Here is a 24,552-nt window from a genome sequence, read left to right as displayed (position 1 = left end):
TCTGGCCTCTGTGGATAACCATCAGGTACCTACCTGCATGCAAAACACTCATGAAATAAAAATAAATATAAGAGGGCTGGAGAGATGGCTCAGTGGTTAAGGGCACTGACTGCTCTTCCTGAGGTCCTGAGTTCAAATCCCAGCAACCACATGGTGGCTCACAACCATCTGTAATAAGATCCGATGCCCTCATCTGGTGTGTCTGAAGACAGCTACAGTATATTTATATATATAATAAATAAATCTTTAAAAAAATTAATAAATATAAGAGCAACATGTATAAAATAATAAAATATTATCCCCAAACATTTAAGAGTGTGGGTATCTATGAGATTAAGTTACATGTTGTAAGGAGGCATGGACCCACACCTGCGATTCTCAGAGCGTGGCTTTCTACCCTCCCTTGGATGTCTTCAGAGTCTGCAGACATGTTTAGTAGGTACAATAGCAGGAGCAGGGGTGGCTGGTGACGTCTTACAGGTAGAGGCTGGACATATGCTATCAATAGCCACCTTTGGGGACGGCAAAGGAATGCCTCTGGAAGTCAGTGGCACTCACATGAGGCACGCTGGACTGTATTTTCCTTCTTTTTCTAAAAACATTTTTATTTATGTGTGTTTGTATAATACATGTGTGTGGGTACCCACTGAGGCCAGGAGACAGTGTTCGATCCCCTGGAACTGGGACAGCGGCCATTGTGAGCTGCCCACTGTGGGTGTTGAAAAACCAAACAAGGTCTTCTGAACACTGAGCAGGTGCTCTTAACCACTGGGCCATCTCTCTAGCCGGTTCGGTCTTTTTTTTTTTTTTAATATTTATTTATTTATTATATATAAGTACACTATAACTGTCTTCAGACACCAGAAGAGGGTATCTGATCTCATCACAGATGGTTGTGAGCCACCATGTGGTTGCTGGGATTTGAACTCAGGACCTCTGGAAGAGCAGTCAGTGCTCTTAACCACTGAGTCATCTCTCCAGCCCCGAGGTTCGGTCTTTCATTAACCATCACAGAACCTTGGCTAGGGCCCGGCATGGTGGTGCAGGTCTTTATTCCCAAGAGGCAGATGAATTTCTTGAGTTCATGGCTAGCCTAGTCTACAGAGAGGGTTTCAGGACAGTCAGGGATCTGCAGAGAAACCCTGTCTTGAAATAAGATATAATAAGTAGGAGAGTAATAGACAAAGGTACCTAGTATCCTTCTTTGACTTCTGTATGCATCGTGCGTGGGTTCACACGTGAGCTGTATATCTTATAGCATGCACACAGGCAAACACGCATGTTCATATCCCAGAAGAATGTTCCAAGGAAGGGGTTGGGGATTTAGCTCAGTGGTAGAGCGCTTGCCTAGCAAACGCAAGGCCCTGGGTTCGGTCCTCAGCTCCGAAAAAAAAGAAAAAAAAGAAAAAAAAGGAAAAAAAGAAAAAAAAAAGAGAATGTCCCAAGGAACTTTATGAGCTGACCGAGTAAATGAATCCCAAATGAAAAAACAAAGATCCAAGAGTAGCCACCAACTTTCTGAAGAGTGAACACACACAGACCAGGAGGTATGATAATCGGTGTCTCCTGATCATATCAAATCTTAGTCCAAAGTTACGGCATCCAGGCGAGAAATGGTTAACATAGGGTAGACAGAGTCCAAAGAAACCGACTAGAACTCAGAAGCAGGTCCAACCCAGGCTTAGCTGAGGTGGCACCCTACTAAGCAAAGGGAACTGCGGCATGTGTGTGTGTGTGTGTGTGTGTGTGTGTGTGTGTGTGTGTGCATGTGTGTGTGTGCATGTGTGTGTGCATGTGTGTGTGTGTGTATTTATGTGACCTTCGGCAGCAGGCTCGATTGCAGTGAGGAACTAGAGGCTCTTCTACGTGGCAAGGGGGTGCTTGCCAGTGCAATTACACTCACTGTATGTGTAATAGTGTGTTTCATTCATCAAATGATCCACAGGAATGTTATATCTGTTGATGACAGTCTGTGTGTGGTATAGTGTTATGTGTAGCGGGTGGTCATGGGTTTGATCTGTGGATGACAAGGGTCTGTTTGTGTGTATGTGGATATGTAGCAGGGACATTGTGGGGTTTTTTTTTAAAAAAAGATTTTTAAAAATTCATTTATTTGAAATCACACGTCTTGTGTACATGTTCTGTGTTGGGGTACAAGGGTGTCCCATCCCCTGAAGTTGGAGTTACAAATGGTGGTGAGCCACCTGATAGAAATTGAACTCAGGTCGACTGCAAGAACAGCACATGTTCTTAAGGGCTGAGCCATCTCTCCAGCTCCAGATTTTGCTTTGTTTTTTTTTTTAAGATTTATTTATTTATTATATATAACTACACTGTTAACTGTCTTCAGACACACCAGAAGAGGGCATCAGATCCCATTTCAGATGGTTGTGAGCCACCATGTGGTTGTCAGGATTTGAACTCAGGACCTCTTTTTTTTTTTTTTTGGTTCTTTTTTTTTTTTCGGAGCTGGGGACCGAACCCAGGGCCTTGCGCTTCTTAGGCAAGCGCTCTACCACTGAGCTAAATCCCCAACCCAACTCAGGACCTCTTGAAGAGCACTGAGTGCTCTTAACCACTGAGCCACCTCTCTAGCCCGCTTTGTTTTGTTTTTAAATTATGTGTATGGATGGGTCTCTGGGCCTATGTGTGTCTGTGCACTTGAGTGCGCAAACCTTCAGTGGCCAGAAGAGGGCGACAGAGCCCCTGGAACTGGAGCTGAAAGCACATGACATGGGTGCTGGAAACTGAACTCAGGTCCTCACCCCACTCCCTTTAGGTCCTCTTCAAAACCAGTATTTGCTCCTAACCACTGAGCCATCCGACTCTCCAGCCCTGGTTTCGTTTTGCAGGGTTGTTTTTGTTTCTTTTAAATAGGGTCTCACGGAGCTCAGTAACCTCATAATTGCTCTACAGCTGAGGACCTCCTGATTCTCCTGCCTCTGTCCACTACAGGCGTAGGTCCCCATGCATGCTGCATTCTGTATGATGTGTGTGAAAGTTGTGTGTGTTCATGTGTAAAGATGAGGACTAAGAGGATGTGACCTGTGTGTGTGTGTGTGTGTGTGTGTGTGTGTGTGTGTGTGTGTGTGTGCATGAGAGAGAGAGAGAGGGAGGGAGACAGTTACACTGAATCCCACTTCTTACCTGAGCAGTGGTGAAGATGCTTGTTCAAGAGATGGTGGAGCTGCAGGGGACGGAAGCCGCTGAGAGCTTGCTTCTTTGAGAGCATGTTTCCTTGATTTCTCAGAGCACAGGAAGCCGGATATAGAATGAGGGAGGAGTAGGCAGGGTCAGGCCCAGACCCAAGTGTGTGATTCACTTCATTTCGCCCTCCCATCCCTTTTTACTCAAAGCTGACGGTAGAATGAATAACTAGGAGAAGCTTGCCTGCCGCCTCTGTTGAACAGTAGGGCACCTGAGGCCAGGAAGCTAACTCCCTGGGCAGAGTCCCAACCCCAAGCTTCCCCAAAATAGTCCCACCCAACCAGGATCTACACAATTCAGCCAACACCCGGCCCATCTAAAGCCGAGCCCCTCTGGGAGGAAGGGCTGGGCATGGGGAAACAAAAATTAAAGAATCGGGCTCCTTGTCTAAAGGGGAGAAAGGAAGTTTCCCTAGAAGTTTCCATTGTCCCTAGAAGCCCACACATCAACAGGACAGTCACAAATCAGAAAGACTGATCGAAAAGGCTCAAAGCTGATAGACACCTGTCTGAGGGGACACACTGAGGCTCCCAGACGACCAAGCAAGGAAGACTGATAACCTTGCCTTTGGGGATGTCTAGTCTGTTGGGAGACAATGCCGCCTTCTGAAGCTACCTCAGCTGAGAGGGAGGTAGACAACCCTTCCTCTGAGGAGCCCTTTGTCTGATGGAAGCCCCGACAAGGACTAAGGGCTTGGCTGGAGTTCCTGCTTCTACACTGACCCTCTCCTCCTACTTCCTCACCAAAATGCTGACTGGACTACCAAAGTGGTGCCCAGTTGCCTACAACGGTTGCAATGGCTAAAGGCACAATCTCTACTTCACAAGACGAATTAAGGCTTAAGAGTTGACATCATTACTGACTCAAATGCTGAGATCCTTACCCTACCTCACCGGCTCTCTCCACTTTACCTGTACCCAGTGAGGCCTTGTTAGCTGTTGGCTGTACCGTGGAAGGTGTGGGGTAGTGGCTTTGACTCACCCAGGCCACAGGAAAAGGAGTGGAGAGGCTCTTTTAGCAACCCTCCAGTGAGGGAGTTTTCTCCTGCTGCCGGGGCCTCCTCTTTCCCACTCTGGGGGACAAGGGGCTGCAGAGGTACTGCCCTAGGTTAGAGGTCAGACTTGGCTGCAAGACTTCAATTCAGTGCCCAAGACTCTCTCTAGTCTGATCACCACAGAGAAAGCTGTTCTAAACAGTTATGCACGGGTGAGGGTCATTGCTCTTCTTCTACACCAGGCCATGGCCAAAATGTGGCAGAAAGAAAATGGACTGTTCCTTCTAGAAAATACCATGTCCTCACTGAAACGCAAATAGCTGAAGGTGACAAGGAACTCATGATTCTAGCTTTGTCCCCATGCTCCAAGCAGAGTGTTCCTGGGTATGACCTCACTGCCAGCCATCTGGGGTCACTGCTCCTGACCTAAACATCATCCCCTCATGTCCTCTTCAGCTGTGTCAGTCACTGTTCACTGCTCCAGATTCCTCCTTTCACTGACAACCTCTTTGGGAACTGGAGGTGCCCAGCCCACAGGAGCAAGGCTTATTCTGCCTGTTTTCCACTGCTGCACTCTGTTCACTAGAAATGTCCTCAGACCCATTTGCGGGACAAGCACATCTGGGGAAACTGCTTCCTGGACCTTTCACTCAGCGGTCTAGTGTCGACACAAGCTTCCTGCAACTGAAAAGACATACCCTCCTGGTCACTCCCTGGTGTCTCAGAGGCTGTGAATAGCCACAGGGCAGCCATTCCCTGGTGTCTTGGAAGCTGTGAATCCCAGCACCGTATTTTATCATGCGACTGAAACTGTGCAACTCCCACTGAACATCACACTCTCCAGGAGGCCCTCACTGGCTTCCAAGGACAGAAGCAAAAGCCTCCAGAGTAGAGGGTCCGTGTGCCTCCCTCAGTCTTTGCGCCTCAGCTGTAAGGCATACAGTGGAGAGTCCCCAAGTGTCTGACTTCCTTCCAATCAACCTGTTTGTTGATGGAGTAGGCTAATTGCTGTGGCTTATTGCTGGCATGGCCTTCTGAGAAGCAAGGTGGGCTTGCAAGTGGCTGAACGGAACCACGACTTCCAGCAGGAGTGCCTGTAAGCAGGAGGGGCCACTCACTCTGCCTGCCTGGAAAGCTCTGGGAGCTGCTCCCTGCCCCGGACACTGCATCAGCTCAGGACATGCAGTAGTTCTGCAGTGACCACACTTCCCTCCCTCTGCCTTGCTTTTACTGTAGCTTACGTGCTTTGGACACGCCCAGCTATACCTGGAAGCCTGACCTCAAGGCCCAGCCTCCACCCACAAGGAACAAACTGAAGATGTGCGCACCTTGCCTTCGGTAGCCATCTCACTTGGACACGCCCACAGGCGGCACAACAGAATGCCCAGTCATTCAGGCATCAGCTCTACACCTACTACGCCCCTCCCACAGGCTGAGCATACACTGCAAGCGGATGAGTGTACACAGGACATTTCACCCTCAGAGTGAGCGGCATCTTACTTTACAGATAGGATACTAACAACACCCACAGAGGACAGTGTGGTGACGACGTCAGATCCAGATCCGAAACAGTGATTTCCTACGGTGAAATCAATCAAAACTGTTGGTGGTGCTGAAGTCAGGGCCTCATACACAGCCGTCAGCCTTGCCATACGTGATATTCCTGCACTTACCTTTACTGAACCTCACACATGCTAGGCAAGCACTCCACCAGAGTATGTCCCCAGCCCTTAGTCCCATTTTGTAGGTAAACTGGCTAAGACTTAACAAATTAGTGTAGGGAGCTATGTGCGTCCAGCTGCAAGACACTCTCAGGGCTGGGCCATGCAAGATAATGAACTTGCCTGCCCTGGAGTCACACCCAAGGAAGAGAACATCAAAGGCTTGGGTATAAAAATTTATTATACGTAAAAGAATATTACCGCTAATGAATGCAGACAAGCGAGGACACAACGGGACAGGCTGGAAGATGGCAAACTCTTTGGAAAGTGAACAGGTTTAAGTGGCTGGGAGCCTCGTGCCAAACACCACAGGGTGTCAGGACAAGTGACTGCTGTGTGAGTCCACCATGCCTTTCCTATTGGAGCGAGGGCCTCAAGGATGGCTTCCCAAGGTGGCCCAGGGTTATCTGAAGTCGGGGTGATACCACTGAAAGCAAGACATTTAATTGGAAGATTTCCACAAGCTATACATGACCTTCAAGCCACCACAATTCAAATATAAAACATTAAGTTACAGGCTGTGGGAAAAGGCGGCGGCAGGAGTCAGGAGCTCCTTCCAATCCTGGTGGTTCCGTGGGTGAGGATGGGAGGTTAGACCAAGCCCCTCCCCTCAATGTACAAAGAATTACTCTGATTGATATTAAATTGTATTGAAAACAAAATAGACTAAAAAGCAATGGCTACTCTATGTTGGGGGAGGCGGAGAAAGTGAGTCCTTGAAGCAGGAGGAGGCAGTGGGGAGACTCTGGCCAGGGAGGCTCCGCCATGGTCTGCGCTCACTCCCGCTGCTCCATCTTGACTTTCGGTGGCCGCAGGAAGGTCCGATTCTTCTTCTCCTTCTTGCCCTTTGTATTTGCCTGGAAATTTCGCCAACTGTCCACTCGACCATCCCGACTTTCCTGAAAGAAAGGTCATTAATAGTCATTAAAGGTCAAGGTAAGGTCATTAATGAGCAAAAGGGCTGAGCCTGTCTTGCCACCAACATCCTCCCATGGCCCAACCCTGATTAGCCTGCAGGGGCGGGGGCAGGGGCGGGGGCGGGGGCGGGGGCGGGGGCAGGGCGGGGGCGGGGGCAGGGGCGGGGGCGGGGGCAGGGGCGGGGGCAGGGGCGGGGGCGGGGGCGGGGGCAGGGGCGGGGGCAGGGGCGGGGGCAGGGGCAGGGGCGGGGGCAGGGGCAGAGCCTTCTCCCTCCTCTAAGGACCCAGCAAGGTTTCCCAGCACCCTCTCAAAGCAGCTTCGAAGAGGATGAGTTGGGTAAAGACATCACAAGGCCGTTCACTGTGGACCTCTGGGCGAGTGTTGCGTGCGTCGTTTCCCATGCTGAGCTACATTCCCAGAGGTAGCTTACTACTTCTCTTTATTTGGTGGTTTTTGTTTTTGTTTTTTTTAAAGATTTATTTATTTTATGTATGTGAGTACACTGTAGATGTCTTCAGACACACCAGAAGAGGGCATCAGATCCCATTATACATGGTTGTGAGCCACCAAGTAGGTGCTGGGATTTGAACTCAGGACCTCTGGAAGAGCAGTCAGTGCTCTTAACACTGAGCCATTTCTCCAGCCCCCTATTTGGTGTTTTTAAGACAACATTTCACTATGTAGCCTTAACTGGTCCAGAGCTTACTATGTAGACCAAACTGGTGTTGAATTCCCAGAGAATTGCCTCCCCCTGCTTTCTGACTGCTGGGACAAATGTGTGCTTCATCATGGCTGGCCTCTGGCTTGTTTCTTCTAACTTTTACAACTTCGATGGGATGTCCCAAAACCAGCCACTCTCTGGCTACAAAGCTTACTTCATTATCAGATGAGCTATTTACTTTCCCTTTCCATAAAGCAGGACAGAAACAGAGCCAAAAATTAACTAACCAAGCTCTACCCTAAATATAACTCCTATAAAAGACCAAACGCAATCCACAACTGGGTAGGACACTTGAAGAGCAATGAATCCAGTTCAAAAGCTACAAGGTGAGCTGGCATGGTGGCTCATACCTGTAATCCGAACTCTGGAGTGGCTGAGGGAAGATCAAGGGTTCAAGGACAGCGTAAGCTACATAATGACTTCCAAGATACCCTTAGGCTATAAAGTGAGACTGTCTTAAAAAAACAAAAACAAAAAAAACAACCAAAATGTCAGAAGCCTCTCTGCAAAGTGGATAATTGGGTCAGAAGAAGCTGACTCAGTGGTCTGTATGTAGTCTAACTATAGACAGGAGAACTTAGCTCGACCCTCCCATCCCACCTGTTCTCACAAGTTGTCCTCAGGCTAAGGAGAGGCTTCATGTTGCCTGGAAGCCGCTTGTGTTGGCCCACGTGGAGGCTGTGTCTGTCAGTATCCATGTCAGGGAAAGCCACGAAGGCGAAACAGCCCCGTCTGCTTCCCCGGTGCCCGCTCTTATCCAGTACACCCCACTTCAGTCTGCCCCAGGCAGTTCTGGAGCCCCCAGAATGGCCCACCTCAGCTCCTCCCCTCAGACACTCACCTCAAAGTTTTTCTGCCATTCTCTTTCTCGCTTGGCTTTTTCCTGGGCTTCGATCTCCTCTTCTCTCTGTCGCTTCCTAGGAGAAAGCAGAGCAGGGTTTATTCTGTGCTCCCTGGAGGGAAGGCACAGCTGTGCAGGAGCACAGGGTCCCAGCCAGGGACGCCTCATCCTAAAGATGCAGACAACAAAACCAACCCAAAAATGGTATTTCAGACAAACTCGATTAGCAAAGTCTAATTCAATTACTCTAGTCAACAGCAGAAAATGCAGGTGCCGGGGTTGGGGATTCAGCTCAGTGGTAGAGCGCTTGCCTAGGAAGCGCAAGGCCCTGGGTTCGGTCCCCAGCTCCGAAAAAAAGAACCAAAAAAAAAAAAAGAAAATGCAGGTGCCACATGACCCCAGTGTTTCACTTGTTTGTTTCTCTGTGTAATAGTCAAGGCTGCTCTGACCAGGCTGGCCTCAAACTCACAAGAGATCCGCCTGCCTCTCCCAGGATTGAAGGCAGGAACCACCAGGCCTGGCTTCCTTTTCTTTTTTTCTGAAACTGTTTCAAGTCATTCAAGCTGGCCTCAGACTTGCTATTTAACCAAAAATAGTCTTGAGCTACTCTTTCTTCTGCCTTCACCTCTCAAGTGCTGGGATAAAGGGCGGCGTGTTCCACCATACCTGGCAACCTCCACACTTCTGACAATCAAAGGAAATCACACTTGAGCAGAGTAACATGCTGAAGTTATTCCATTACAGTCCTATCTACTCACCACAGCCGCAGCTATGAGGCCCAGAAAAGAGCCTCACCAACTCTATTTACTGCATTCCGGAGAGGGAGGAAGAAAACACACTGCACTAACCAATAGGAATGGGTGCCGTCAAAAGGACGGGTGCCGTCAGTATTTCCCAAAAGCGCACAATGGCTGACTGGCTCGGACAACCTGGTCTCCTGTGTGCTGGTAAGAGCCGCCCAACTGAGCTGGGGCCCCGCCTCTCCAGCTTGTTCAGATTCACCAGGAGACCCGCAGAGACCCCAGAGCTCATCTGTGCATTTAAACAGGGCTAAGACGAACACAGAGATAGGCACCTCTCATGCATTTCTTTGGCTTCTCTCTCTTTCCTTTTAATCTCCAGCTCAGCAAACAGCTTCATGGTCTGTTTGTAGACTGCCTGTTTGAACTGTAAGAAAATTAAAGACAAAAGAAAATAAAAGTAAACATTTCACATCAACATTGACATCAAGCGATTACATTTAGAGACCAAAAAATTACAGTTGGGCAATGAACTGTCTGCAGGGAAGAAGCAATTAACAACACTGTCTCCTCAGGAGCAAAGACACCTGCCTGGGAGACCTTCCTCTCCTAGCCTGCAGACGCTCTGCTAAGACACACACACACACACACACACATTCACACACTCACACTCACTCACTCTCTCTCTCTCTCTCTCTCTCTCTCTCTCTCTCTCTCTCATGCCACCACTGGGAATTTTAAAGGGGGCCTCTCTCCAAAATTCCAACTTTTACTCTTCCTTTCTATAAATATTTTATAATTTTGATTTAGTGGCTAGAATGAAGCTGACTCCTACATAGTGAATAGATGGGGACAAACACATGCCCAAAACTGCAACCATGTATTAAGGGACAAAGCCACTAATCAGACTTCCTCACAGGTAGGTATGGCCATGTGACTCAGAGTTTAGTCAATGTACTCAATGCACTTAAATACAACGTCTAGGACGTTCTTAGAAGGAGTGGCATATCTCTTACCCCTCCTTTATTCCTTCCTGATCAGACACCTGGACTAGGAAGGTGGCAGCCACATCTTTGTAGGCAGAGCCATAGTAGAGCCAAGACCCTGAGGGACACGTGGTGCAGAGGTTCCATGTCAGCTGCCACCCCATGTGCCCACAGGACAGACACGCTCTACCTTCACGGAGCCACTTCAGCTTACACAGTGCCCTTTAGGCAATACACATAGGAGCATAAAGACCAAGAGTACAGAGGACGAAACCCAAGGCCTCAGCTGAAACCTCTACCACCACCTTTAACTCTCAGTGCACTCAGCCTTTTAAGAAACTATGCTGCAGTCGTCACTATCACCGGGGCTACTATTTGGACTTGTACCAATTCAAGAAATGTGGCCAGATCCCACTACACACCATACAACAATCCCTACACACCACAGGGCCCTCAGATCCCACCACACAATCCCTACACACCACAGGGCCCTCAGATCCCACCACACAATCCCTACACACCACAGGGCCCTCAGATCCCACCACACAATCCCTACACACCACAGGGCCCTAGGATCCCACCACACAATCCCTACACACCACAGGGCCCTCAGATCCCACCACACAATCCCTACACACCACAGGGCCCTCAGATCCCACTACACAATCCCTACAAACCACAGGGCCCTCAGATCCCACCACACAATCCCTACACACCACAGGACCCTCGGATCCCACCACACAATCCCTACAAACCACAGGACCCTCGGATCCCACTACACAATCCCTACAAACCACAGGGCCCTCAGATCCCACCACACAATCCCTACACACCACAGGACCCTCGGATCCCACCACACAATCCCTACAAACCACGGGCCCTCAGCATTCTACTTCTTTGCTCTCAGTAAGTTTGGTGAGGTTGTGCTTAGGTCTTGTTTGTTTGTTGTGGGCTGTTTTTCTGGAGACAGAGTTTAAATATGTAGCCCAAGCTGGGCTCAAACTCAGGGCAATTCCCTGCCTCAGCCTCCCAACTACTAGATCATAGGTGTGCACTAAGCTCATGAAGGCTTCTTTTTTTTTTTTTTTTACTATATTCACTTTATACACATGAGTATTATGTATGTATTACCCACAAAGGTAAGAAGATACTGAATCGGGGCTGGAGAGATGGCTCTTCTAGAGGTCCTGAGTTCAATTCCCAGCAACCACATGGTGGCTCACAACCATCTGTAATGGGAGCTGATGCCCTCTTCTGATGTGTCCTAAGAGAGTAACAGTGTACTCACATAAAATAAATAAATCTTTAAAAAAAAAGAAAAAAGGCATCGGACCCCATGGAACTTAGTTACAAATGCCATCCTGTGGGTGCTGGGAACGAAACACAGGTCATCCGTAAGAGCAGTGAGGACCACAGGGCCCTTGGATCCCATTACACAATCCCTACACACCACGGGGTCCTCAGATCCCAACTACTAGATCTTTTCGGCCCCTTATTTCATTTTTTATTTAAAAGATTTATTTTAATTACGTATAAATGTGTGGCTGCATGCAGGGTTGTGCACAGAATGTACATAAAGTCCAGAAGAGGGCGTCGGATCCTTTGGAGACAGACCGTTGGGAGGCACGGTGAGGAGGCTGGGGCCCACACTCAAGCCTCTGCCTGAGGAACGCTCCTTAGCAGAGTAAGCCAGCTCGGTAGCACCAACCAACTACGAGTTTCTCAGAATAGAGATTATGTTGTTGTTTACAGTGTTTTATTCCCAACTGAAAGTATTCTGAGTTACACATGAAGTACAGGAAAGAAAGAGTCTATATAGTAGGGTCATGTACTCAGATCAGACGCAGCAGGCAAAGAGCAGAGCATGGAGGGAAAAAAATGGAGTCCCCAACATTCTGTTGCTTCTCTTTAATACTGTCAGCTGCTACGAGGTGCTCAGGAAGGACAGCAACTGGGTAACATTTAATAAATATTACATTATCTTTATGTGTGTATGGTGCACACACATGGATATGTATAATGATGTTTGCATGTGGATGTGCATGTATGCAGGTGCACATGAGGGTGAATGTGGAGGCCAGAAGATGGCATCAAGTATCTTCCTCAACTGCTCTCAACTTGACTGAGTAAGGCAGCTTAGCCTGTCCTGAACCTGGAGCTTAGCACGTCCAGCTAGTCCAGCATTCCTCCAGACAGGCAGCCACCATGACATGACCATCCAGGTTTTGCTGCGGTTTGGGGATCTAAATTCTGATTCTCAGACTTGCATGGCAAGCATTTGACCCACTGAGCCAATTCTCTAGCAGAAAATATTTTAGTATCTTTAAAAGCACTAAATAGTGAGGTAAAGAGACGGTTCAGTGGTTAAGAGCGCTGGCTGCTCTTCCCGGCACTCATATGGTAGCTGGCTAACAACTATCTGTAACTCTATTCCCTGGAGACTGAATGCCCTCTTGTGGCCTTTGAGGGTACCAGGCATATATGTGGCACACATACGTCATGCAGGCAAAACACCCATGCACATTTACTTTAAAAATTAAAAATAAGGGGTTGGGGATTTAGCTCAGTGGTAGAGCACTTGCCTAGCAAGCGCAAGGCCCTGGGTTCGGTCCCCAGCTCCGGGAAAAAAAAATAAATAAAAAATAAATAAATAAATAAATAAATAAAAAGAAAAGAAAAAATAAAAATAAATAAAAGCCATCTCCCTAGAACTCAACTTTTAAGCTCCTTTGTACCAGTGTATGTAGGTGTATGTATCTGTATGTATACATGTGTCTATTAGTATGTGATGGCTAGTTTTATGCCATCTTGACACAAGCTAGAATTATCTAAAAGGAGGGAACACTGGTTGAAAAAATTGCCTCCATAATACCTAACTGTACAGCATTTTCCTAATTAGTGTTTGATGAAGCTGTCCCAGGCCCACTGTGGGCGGTGCCTTCCTTGGGCTGGTGGTCTTGGGTTGTCTAACAAAGCCGACTGAGTGCCCCTCCATGGCCTCTGCTGATCAGTTCCTGCCCTATTTTTAATGGAGCTCTGGCTGTGCTGGAATTCGTTATATACACCAGGCTGGCCTCAAAACTTACAGAGATCTACCTGCCTCTACCTCCCAAGTGCTGAGATTAAAGGTTTGAACCACCACACCTGGTTTACCCAAGTTTTTTTTATTCGATTAACTAATGTTTGTGGGGTAAGGAGGGACAAGAGAATGCATCAGATCTCTTGGAACTGGAATTATTTAACAAGGCATTGTGAGCTACCATGTGTGTGCTAGGAACTGAACCCAGGTCCTCTGCAAAAAACAGGGATCTTTCCAGCCCCAGCTTCCTTCATAAGTACCTAAGGTTCCTATGTATCTCAAAAGAAACGTAAAACTGTAAATATATATAATACGTTGCATCTGTGGTTTATAAAATCATCAACTGCAAACTCCATCAGATGTGCATTTAAGAAATGGTGATGCCAGGCAGTGTGGTACACGCCTTTAATCCCAGCACTTGGGAGGCACAGGCAGCAGGATCTCTGTGAGTTTGAGGCCAGTCTGATCTACAAAGTGAGTTACAAGACAGTCAGGGCTAAACAGAGAAACCCTGTCTAGGAAGGAAGGAAGGAAGGAAGGAAGGAAGGAAGGAAGGAAGGAAGGAAGGAAGGAAGGAAGGAGGGAGGGAGGGAGGGAGGGAGGGAGGGAGGGAGGGGAAGCAGACTGGCAATGGCTTTATACTAAAAGCTGAGGAGATGGTTAGCAAGTTAGAATGCCTGCTGTCAAACATGAGGCCCTGAGTGACAAGCTCCAGCTCTCAATGTGGCTACACATGCCTGCACAATTAGGGGACAGCACAATTAGTGGGGTTTGATGGCCAACAGCGGAATTCAGTGAAAGACCCTGTCTAAAGGAACTAGATTAAAGAGTGCTAGAGCATATAACTCCTGCCTCCTACACATGTGCACACACACGACGACCACACATGCAAACACGACATACATGTAACACACACCCAGATGTACGACAAACATATCTACACACGGGATGGGAAAAAAGGTAAATGAATGTCCATCTACAGGCTAAAGGGAGGCTTTCTCTTTAACCCACCCGTCACACAGGACAGTGGTTTCCCACGGTAACTCACCAGCTCGGGATCATCTTCCTCTACATTCGTAGGCTTCCCTTCCTTCTTTAGTTGCTTTTTTCGCTCTTTCACCTAAGAAGAATTTTTTCATCAGAAGATGAACACTCGCCCTTTAAGAATAGCCACTGAGCTGTGCATATGTGCACTTTTCCATAGGATGGGATAACACACTTTCCACCGGCACAGGAGAAGATGAAGGCAAGAGCCTCCTCCTGCACCATTGGTAACAGTAACAGTAATAACAACAGCAATTGTTTCTGATAGAAAACTGTAAAAAGCAACTGAGAGGTGGAGCCTTGGGTCCTTCCTCTCCCTCATCTAAAGCCCACACTAGCCTGTACCCACAGCAAACATCAGGGAAAGGGTAACCAGCAGAGATGTTGTCCCCAAGTCATAAAGGCTGAGCCACGGTCGACAGCCTAAGACATGGCCATTTGGCTTTCTTAACTTGTGGTCACAGAGTTATAACAAAGAGCACACTTGCCGAGCTTTAGAAGAATCTACAAAATGTACGGCATTGAAGGTATAAATCGTATTTCTAAAGTGTATTCTTGGTAGCGTCCGCTGGGAGAGTCCAGGAAACCATAATTTCCACACACACAGCACTAGTGGGCACGCTCGCTACTCTGCCACTAGACATCACAGTTCTGAGAATTCAGACACTGCTCCCGTTAGAGACATGAGGGCAGGCAGACTCAGAAACACTTTACTGCCTCCTTGTGGCCGGGAACTCTAAAGACAATTCTTTATAAGCAAAATGCAGAGAGGACTGAAGAAACTGTCCTGTGCTCTTCTAATCTCTAACAGGACTGACCCTACAGTGCAGTGTGCCATGCAGCCAGCAGGACCCGGGTATAGACCCTTGCTTTTCCAACTTTCCCTCCTTATCCTTATCTAAAACGGGCCCATCTTTATTGTTATGGCCTACAAAGCTCTGATTCAGATTCCAAAGCTCTTCAAGTAAGGTGGACCCCTGATTCACTCCACTGGAATCACTCTGGACATGTCTTGGGATTCTTGCTCCACTGGATAAAAGAGACTTTGTAACTGGGCAGAGGGTGCATGCCTACAATCCTAGCAACTGCACATGGAGAAAGATCAGGAATGCCAGATCCAGTGTTCTCAACATGGTTCAGCAGCTGCTCCTGCAAGGATCCAGGTTCAGTCCCCAGCACCCACAATGGCTCAGACCCATCCCATAAACTACCAGAGGATCATGCCACCCTCTTCTGACCTCCCTGCATACCAGGCCCATGGTGCACATACATACATGCAGACAAAACATTCATACACATAAGATAAATCTGACAGACTTAAAAAGAATTTACGGTCAGTCTCAGGTACATAGCTAATTCGAGGCCAGCCTGAACTATATACGACCCTCTTTCAAAATAATTCAGCCCCCAAAAAAGTCTTTCTACCTGGACACAATGGCATACACCCCATAACCCCATGGCTCAGGAGAGAATTAAGAAGTCAAGGCCAGGGCTGGAGAGATGGCTCAGTGGTTAAGAGCACTGACTGCTCTTCCAGAGGTCCTGAGTTCAATTCCCAGCAACCACATGGTGGCTCACAACCATCTGTAATGAGATCTGATGCCCTCTTCTGGTGTGTCTGAAGGCAGTTACAATGTACTCATATATAATAAATAAATAAATCTTTAAAAAAAAAAAAAAAAAAAAGTCAAGGCCAGACCAGGCTAAACTGTCCTGCAACCCCGGCAAGACCTCACTTTAAACAAACAGACAGAGGTTGTGACCTAATTTGTTCAACGGAGTCTTCAGAGCGCTGTCACTCATCTGGACATTCCCTCAGCTCCCTGACAGCCTCTCTCCTTTCTAAATCCTCCAACAAAAGTACAACCAGGGAGTCAACGGGGTCAGAGCAACTCCACTTCTGCACTCTCTGAGGTAGGATGGCACCTGGGCTGGAGAACAAAAGTGCTGTCAGCACCACACAGGACTGGTGGGGCAAGTGGGAGTGGCAGTGTCCTAGCCACCTCACCCTGAGCTCTTCTCTCAGGAATGAATGCTAGCCTCTGGCACTATTCCCAAGCACCACAGCTAAATGGTACAAAGAACAACCAGTGGCCTGCACGGCTGGCTTGCACACACCCTTCTACATGGTGCCCCAGGCTTCTTGTCACTTCCTGTAAACACAGCAGCACTAGAGATACTTACAGTGTGTTCCACGTATTCTTTTCCTGCCTGAATTACATCCAGGGCCCTCTTCTTTTGCTCCTGATCCAGTAGCAACTTGTAAGCTTTGTCCACAGCTAATGCAAAACATTGAAGTTAACTGTTTCTGCAAATACCCTCTCAAAGTCTGAGCTGTACTCAGCAGTGCAAATGGATCTGCACTGTCTAAAAACATTCCCTACTTTGTTAAATTATTTACCTTTGTTAAACCCATTTTTTAAAAAAGGCATACAACCATAGCAATGACCTTGAAAGTCTTAGGAAAAATCATTAAATATACGGTCAAGGCTAAAATACCATATCTAGACTTAAGACATTGATAAAGTATTTCCCACTTACGTTTAGCAAAGAAAAAAGAACCTAAGCAATAGAAGTATATTGGTAGGCACAAAAGTTTTAACAGAGCAAGGTCACTGCACTTTCTGTGCAGTGCTGGGGACTGGACCCAGGGCCTTAAGCATGCTAGCTAGGCAAGCACTGAGCTACACACCCAGCCCCCGAGGAAACACTCTGCTTAAATGGCTGCTTTACTGAAATCCACAGCTCTTTATAACCAGTTATTCCTTAGCATCGACAGCTCTATTACTCAAACATAGGTAAATGTACAAATACCTTCAAAAGCCTTCTGTGCTCTGTCAGCATCGTCCTGGTTTTTGTCAGGATGCACCAAGATAGACAACTGCATGAAGAGAGAAGTCAGGTTCATCAGCACTTCATGAACGTGATCTGAACTCTTCATGCTCACCATTAGTGAATACGTAAAACATGAGCGTTTTATAAGAGACCCTCCCCAGATGATTCCTTCAGACACTTCCAAGATTGATTCCTGCCTCGCTACCACCGCACTATGGAGCAAAAAGAACCATCTTGGGAAATGGAAACCTACTGTTAATGCTGGAAGTTCCAGACCACAATCCTGATTTGTAATTCTAACCTTAGTCACAAACTAGCTTTGCAACCCTGAGCAACTCAGTCAGCCTATCTCACCTCACTTCCTGCTCTACCCCTGGAAAAGACACAAAGTACCTACATCTAACTAGTTTGCTGTGTGAGCAATATAACCAATGCAAGTAATCAGCATAAATGGAAAATGGAGACCCTTCAGTCCCCAGCTCCGAAAAAAAGAACCAAAAAAAAAAAAAAAAAGGAGACCCATTCTCTAAACCTCACAGAGGAGGCTGGACAATGGTTAACATATTCAAAGCATCAAGACATCCATTGAAAGCCTTCGGTATGTGATGCCTCATTTAACTATTTGGACACATTTACCAGGTGAGGTAAAACAGACACAGAAAAGCCCAAAGCACTTGTTCAAGTACACAGCTTTTAAGTAAGAAAATAGATTAAAACTAAAGTCATATGTGCTCTTAACTATGAAGCCATCTAATGAATCACGAAGAAGTCGTAACTCAAGTTTGTTTACTCAGGAAAAGTTATACTGGGAATAACTGCTAACGGGCTGTACTGGAAAACAAGACTATGGGGAGAGGAGAGGATGGGATGCTGAGTTTGAGCACAGACCAGAGGAGGAAAGCTATAAAGTTATATAATGGGAGATGATTGAGCAAAAACAGAATGCATCTCAGCTTAATACAGCATGTGGGAGCTAAGAGTCAGCAACGTGGAGATCCACCTCACAGGAGGGAGCAATGGGCTTTAGTACAACCAGTAAGACTACTGTTCAGAACGACAGTCAGTACTGGCCAGGCCCCACTCACATGTGCAAAGCATGACAATATAGAGAACACAGAAGCTAAAAAGACACTGGTAAGAATCAGAGATGAAAGAGCGTCTCCCCTGAAGAAATTTCAAAAGCATTTTACGTTAAGCCAGGCAATGTGTTTTTTAGAAACGTCTTGTGTTTACTGGGTGGAGGTGTGAGCACATGCTGTCAGAGGACATTTGCTAGAGTCAGCTCTCTCCTACCACGTGGGTCCCGGGATCAAACTCAGGCCGTCAGGCTCCACAGAAGGTACTTTTACCTGCTGAGCCATCTCTCTAACCTAAGCGGGGTATTTCTTGAGTATTTACAACCATTTATAAGACATAAAGTGACTGAGTGGGTTAGGCGTATGGTATGGTAGCTACTTAAAGGCTGCGTTAGGACAATCTTATAAACCAGAATGTGTGAGGACAGTATGACAACATGAGATCCTACCTCGAATAAAAATAAGTCTGTAGATACTCTAGTTGGATAGAAAAATCATTGTACCCACAGAAAAACTTTTACATTATTTAACATTTTATATCACCACACATACATGCCACTGTAAGGGTATGACAACAGTTAACTAGCCTTAATTTGAAAAGTAATGTGGGGTTAGTTTCGGCCCCCAAATCATGTCTCAAAAATCATGCCTACGATGTAGCTGAATTGATAGAGTGCTTGTCTTAGTATATATGAAAACCCCGGTTCAATCCCAGCACCCCATAGACCAGGAGTGGCACATGCCTGCAATCTCAGAACTAAGGCAGTAAAACCGGGAGGATCCGAAGTTCAAGATCATCCTAATTACACAGTACAAAGCTCTAGGCAAGCCTAAGCGGTATGAGACCCCCATCATGAAGAAACAAACAGGAAGCCCTAGCTCTAAGCAGAGCAACAGCACCATACCTGGCGGAACCTCTTTTTTATTTCTTCATCTGTCACTTCAGGATCTATTTGAAGAACCTGGAAGAACCAAGATCAAAACTGTAAAGCCGGGCAAGGCTGCCCACATGTCATCTCAATCCTAGGAAAAGAGGCAGAAAGACGGTAAGTGTAGGGGGCAGCCTTGGTTACAAGCAGCACAGTCTCAAAACACAGAAGACTGGGGGGGTGGGGAGTGGTCCTAGAATCCTACACACAACATCAGAAAGTCAAGACCATCCTTGGCTATGTAACCAACTCAATGCCAATCTTGAGACATGAGACACTGTCTCAAAACCAACCAACCAACCAACCCAGGAGGGGAGAGGACCTGTGTGTGAATGTGTGTTTCAGTATGCATCCGCCTCCTCGCATGCCTTCTGTCTCCGCTTCTGCCTATAATGAATTCCACTAAGTAAAACCAAGTGAAATCCTATACACTCAATCTCACAGTCTAGAACATGGTGTCAGAGCACAGAGCTCACCTGGGACAAAGAAGCGAGTGACCACCCAAGAAGCAGTATTTAGTTAAAGTGCTAGAGCCCATGCTGGGTGAGAATGGTCCACACAGAGCAGCAGCTTGGCATGGAGTGCCAAGAAAGGATGAGGAGGGCAAGCCCAGAGTCAGGCTGCCAAGATTCTGTCAGAACCTAAGCAGAGTAAAGATATGAACATGGGCTCAGCACAGTGATTCACTCACAATCCCAGTATTTAGGAACTTGAGATAAAACTGTTAGGAGTTATAGACTAACCTAAGCCATAAAGAGAGATTCTGACTATAAAAATAAAAACAGGGCTGAATATCTTAGAGGTTAAGATCATGACTGCCCTAGAACAAGAGCTCAGCTCCCAGCCACTTGTAATCCAGTTCCAGGAAATGCCGCAGGTCTGGTCCCCATGTGCACCCTTCTCACCTACTCATGTGCAGAGACCCACACACAGGCATGTACACATGATTTAAATAAAAACAGTGGCTAGAGAAATGGTTCAGTGATTAAGAATACTTGTTGTGGGGCTGGAGAGATGGCTCAGTGGTTAAGAGCACTGACTGCTCTTCCAGAGGCCCTGAGTTCAATTCCCAGCAACCACATGGTGGCTCACAACCATCTGTAATGGTATCTGATGCCCTCTTCTGGTGTGTGAAGACAGCTACAGTGTACTTGTATAAATAAAAAATAATTTATAATCATCATCATCAGTGTATTTGGAAGGTTAAAGGAACAGACTTAACAGAGCCGCTGAGGGCAGCACCAGAATCTGTCTGCCACCCTGTGTTGGAAAATAAAAGACACACAGCCAACTCACTTCGATCTGAGGTAAATGACTTTTGGTTTTTTATCACACGAGAAAGAACGATGATTAGTGTTGAGAAGAAACGTGCAGAGCCAAGTGCAGTGGGTGGTGCACACTGTGCTCCCGGTGCTCAGCGAAGTGAGGTGGGAGGACTAGGCTGAGCCGCTCTGGCTACACTAGAGATACGTTCAAAAGTACACAGGGCATTATCTTTCTAAAATCTCTTAGTCTAGGTCTGTTTTGAATGAATATTTGGTATTTTTTATTTCCCGGTAACAAAAAAGTTTTAACAAAGTTTTCGCTTTGTTTTGTTTTGTTTTTTGAAACAAGGTCTTGCTGGAGCCCTAGGCTGACCCCTTGCTATGTAGACCAGGCTAGCCTCAAACTTGTAGAGATATTCCTGCCTCTGCCTCCCAAGGGCACAGAGAATTACATACCTGTCATTGTAATTTTTTAAGATCAAGGACTATAAATTTATCAGGCCAGCTATAGCCCTCTCCCCCAAAAAACCCCTTGTCTATTTGGGTTACTAAAGGTTGGAGAACATCTAACAGGACAAAGTTTATCTCATTTATTTTTTTTTAAGCTGCATCAACAAGTCTACTCACAATAAAGTCATTCAACCTCAAAGACGATAACCACCACAAAAATTCCACCACTTTTCCTGTTTTTTCATTCCTAACCAAAGAGCTTGGGGTGTATGCTGTAACCTAGGTCTGCTCCCAAGCCAGGTTCGACAGCTTACACCTATAACCCCAGCACTTAGAGGCTGAGAAAGAACTAGAGTCAGAGCCCAAGGCCAACCTGGGACATAGAGTGAGCCCCAGGCCATACTGAGCTATAGTAACATCCTGTTTCTAAAATAGCTAGCCAGGTGTGCTGGTTCATGTCCACAATCTCAGCATTTGGGAAGTTGAGGCAGGAGAATCTGGAGTTCAAAGCCAACATTGAATACATGAGACTGTCTCAAAACAAACGAACAAACAGCCCACCCTACATGCGTATATGTACCTACATTCATATACATATGAAAAGCTCTCCCACCGCAGATGCTACAACAATCTGCTCACCTCAAATGGGTTCAGATTAAAGTAAGAGGAACCAGGACGAGTCAATCTTTCAATCTGATTTTTGGACGTTAGAACTGAATCTCTCTTCTCTATTTGCTTCACCTAAAAGATAAAAGAATTGATAATTCTGTTAGTAAATAATGAGCTGAATGTCTACTTTCACACATTAATGCTCAGCGAACAACTATTAATATCTACCATGTGCAAGACACTTTGCTAAACTGAAGAATGCTTACAGCAGCGTAATGATTTTCCAATGATAGTTCAGCTCTCCACCATCCATGTAAGAGCTAGGCATGGGCACATCCGCCTGTAACCCCAGAGCTAAGGAAGGGGAGATGCGCAGATCCCCAAAGCTCACTGGACAGCCAGCCTAAGCTCAGCTCCAGTTCAGTGACAGATTTCGTCTCAAAAAATAACAAATGGGGGGTTGGGGATTTAGCTCAGTGGTAGAGAGCTTGTCTAGCAAGCTCAAGGCCCTGGGTTCGGTCCCCAGCTCCGAAAAAAAGAAGAAAAAAAAAAAAAAAAAAACAAACGGTGAAAGACACATGACAATGACCTCTGTGCCCACTTGTGCATACATACACACACATATACACCACATGCAATTTTTAAATTTACATTTATTGTTTATGTTAACAATTCTACTTCATGGGTATTAGAATTATCTCCATTTTTCTTTTTTTAAATATTGTTTTGTTTTATGTATACGAGTGCTCTACCTGCACGAACACCTGCATCCCAGAAGAAAGCATCAGATCACACTACAGATGGTTGTGAGCCCCCATGTGACTGTTGGAATTTGAACTCAGGACCTTTGCAAGAGCAGCCATTGCTCTTAGTGGCTGAGTCATCTCTCCAGCCCCCATTATCCCTATTTTACACATAGGAAAATTATGGCTTACAGAGACTGAGGTTTCCAATTACCTAACCTGTGAGAAATTTACCCTAACAGTTTTGACTCACAATCAGACGTCAAGAGGACTCCCAGATAATAAACACAGTTCCCAACACAGAGCTATAGAGCTGCATGTGGGCACAATTAATCCATCTTTTTTTCATTTTGAAAGGAGAAATACAACTACACTGAACCATGACTTATGAGCAACATTCAACGCCATTATGGAGGCCTTAGGAGATGGCTCAGTTGGCGGAGTGCTCCCTTAGCGGGCATAAAACCCGCTTTTGATCCTTGGCAAAAGAAAACAGCTGGATGTGGTGGCTTACTCCTGCATAGTAGCATCTGGGAGGCTGAGGCAGGAGAATGATCCCTAGTTCCAAGCAGCTTACACTGCAAAGTGAGTAAGCCCACCTAAGCTTCATTGAGAACTTGTCTTAAAAACAAAAGGACAAACTGGGTGATGGAGGCAACCATCTTAGGCAGACGGAGGGGCAGACAGGCGATCTCTGTGAGTTCAAGGCCAGCCTGGTCTACAGAGAGAGCACAAGACAGCTAAGGTTATACCCAGAGAAACTCTTATCTCAAAGAGCCAAAAATAAATTTAAAAAAAAAAAAAAAGACCAAAAAGAGATATAGAGTACATGCTCATTTCCAGTGTTGAACTCTGAAGCACAGCATTCTTTCTCTGCTTCCTGCCTGAAGATGTGAACTGCTTGGCCTCCATTTTCCACCAAGAGGGACTGAAATTTCTCAGACAGTGCGCAAAGTATGCCAACGCTGTGAAGAAAGAAAAATACTTCCTAACGTAACAAGTATTCTTACAAGCACAAGAGATAATGGCTCTCGTCCCAGCACTTTGGAGGCTGAAGCAAGAGGGTCCAACCTGGGCTACCGGGAAGCACGAATTCAAAAACTACTGCCTTGCTTCTACTTTATAACTTTCAAGCTGCTTTCTTATACATTAAACCCTTTAATCATCGTGAAAACTCTTACAACATTAAGTTACAAGTGTGGGAACTGATGCTTTGAAAGATTTCAACAGCAGTTAGGCTTATTGCCTTGCAAGAACTCAACGTGAGGGCCTCTGACGCCAGACAGCCTAGTTTTACTCAGTTTATCCATTCACTTAATCAACGAATATATGCGAAACATCCACCGTGCATTAGGCACTGGCTACTCAATGTCAACAAGGCTCAGCAAGTTCACTCCTGTCCTACCTGACACCAAATACTTATGCACCCTCTTAAGGTTCGGCATGTTAAACATGGGGGTCACATAACGCATTCTTGTCACGATGAACAGTGCTCAGCACGGATAAACCGCAGATATCGCCACTCACACAATTCATGGCAGAAGAGTGGGAAAAGGCCTCCCTCCTGTTTACAAATAAAAAGTAGGTGCGCCGCAGCTCGGCCAGCCGGAGACTCCACAGCCAGCAGGCTGCATCGCGCGATAAGCGGCTCGCCGAGCCCTCTCAGGGTCTGGGTCTACAGGCCCAGCCGCCCTGTCGCGTTCCGTTCCGGGGACCTCAGCAGCCACAGTGGCGGTCGCGTACGCACTCCGCAGCCGGTCCGCAGTCCCCAGGCCAGGAGGCGCGGGCCAACGGTCCCGGGAGGCGTCCTGCCGCCCCCGGCCGCGGCAGATGGAGCCGGAGCGCGGTCGCGCTGAGGCCACCATCCTTACTCCGGGCTCACCTCACTGTAGAAGGTCATAAATGCCTCCTCTGTGCTACCTCCGCCGCCAGAAGCACCACTCTCTCCCGAAGCCGCCATTTTCCCGGCTAGCCGCCACGTGACCGTTCTGCGCAAGCGCAGCCTCACGTGACCCTACAAGCCCGCCTTCCTGGACTCACCTCCGCCGGCCCGCTGTATTTAAAGGGACCGAGACTTTTTTTTTTTGGTTTGGTTTTGGTTTTGGTTTTTCAGAATAAGTTTTCTCTATGTTGCCCTGGTTGTTCGCTATATAGACCAGGACGGCTTCAGACTCAGAGATCTGTCTGCCCCTGCCTCCTGGATGCTGAGATTAAAGGTGTAACTCGGCTTTTTAAAAAAAAGTTAAAGTGAAGGACCTTGGAGATGGCTCAGCCAGACAGGGTTCTTGCTTCCAAACCTGACGAACTAAAATTCAGCCCCAAGACCCTCAGAGTGGGAAAAGACTCCCAAAAGTTGCCTTCGGATTTCACACGTATCCGGTAGCCAGTCGATGC

The 24,552-nt window shown here is 46.8% G+C and overlaps 2 protein-coding genes and 1 non-coding gene across 5 annotated transcripts in view; all 3 read right to left on the bottom strand.

Moving 5' to 3' along the window:
• Positions 1-3,879, bottom strand: part of Ptafr (platelet-activating factor receptor) — a 29,739-nt gene extending 25,860 nt beyond the window's left edge. The window contains exon 1 of one of the 2 annotated variants that reach the window (XM_063288332.1): positions 3,148-3,879. The gene's annotated coding sequence lies outside the window, so the exon portion shown is untranslated. The remainder of the gene's footprint in view (positions 1-3,147) is intronic. The other variant, XM_006239063.5, reaches the window with a different exon arrangement.
• Positions 3,880-6,085: 2,206 nt separating this feature from the next.
• On the bottom strand, positions 6,086-24,137 carry Dnajc8 (DnaJ heat shock protein family (Hsp40) member C8). Of its 2 annotated transcripts, NM_001013168.1 has the most exons (9): positions 24,041-24,137; positions 21,446-21,547; positions 19,068-19,124; positions 17,066-17,132; positions 16,436-16,530; positions 14,256-14,327; positions 9,478-9,569; positions 8,403-8,478; positions 6,086-6,821 (listed from the first exon to the last, which is right to left on the bottom strand). In NM_001013168.1, exons 1-9 carry the CDS (start codon positions 24,116-24,118, stop codon positions 6,699-6,701), a joined length of 762 nt encoding a protein of 253 aa, NP_001013186.1. In that variant the 5' UTR covers positions 24,119-24,137; the 3' UTR covers positions 6,086-6,698. The 2 variants fall into 2 exon arrangements, with proteins under 2 accessions (NP_001013186.1, XP_038965718.1); XM_039109790.2 differs by lacking the exons at positions 16,436-16,530; positions 24,041-24,137 and having other exon boundaries at positions 19,068-19,185; positions 21,446-21,531.
• On the bottom strand, positions 17,117-17,206 carry Mir3583 (microRNA 3583). Its single transcript, NR_037377.1, has one exon. It is a non-coding gene; the product is annotated as a microRNA 3583 (primary transcript).
• Positions 24,138-24,552: the final 415 nt, after the last annotated feature.

Source organism: Rattus norvegicus, chromosome 5 (genome assembly GCF_036323735.1).
Source record: "Rattus norvegicus strain BN/NHsdMcwi chromosome 5, GRCr8, whole genome shotgun sequence".
NCBI classification, from domain to species: Eukaryota; Metazoa; Chordata; class Mammalia; order Rodentia; family Muridae; genus Rattus; species Rattus norvegicus.
This window is presented reverse-complemented; position numbering and strand designations above follow the sequence as displayed.

Bases quoted from the DNA above. Each gene is read 5' to 3' on its own strand.
- Dnajc8 (NM_001013168.1), bottom strand. From the start codon at position 24,118: ATGGCGGCTTCGGGAGAGAGTGGTGCTTCTGGCGGCGGAGGTAGCACA. The intron at 14,328-16,435 runs GTAAGTATCTCT...AATTCTTCTTAG, and splicing joins AAGAATACGTGGAACACACT to GTGAAAGAGCGAAAAAAGCA. The intron at 6,822-8,402 runs GTGAGTGTCTGA...CCTTTCTTTCAG, and splicing joins AATGGCAGAAAAACTTTGAG to GAAAGTCGGGATGGTCGAGT.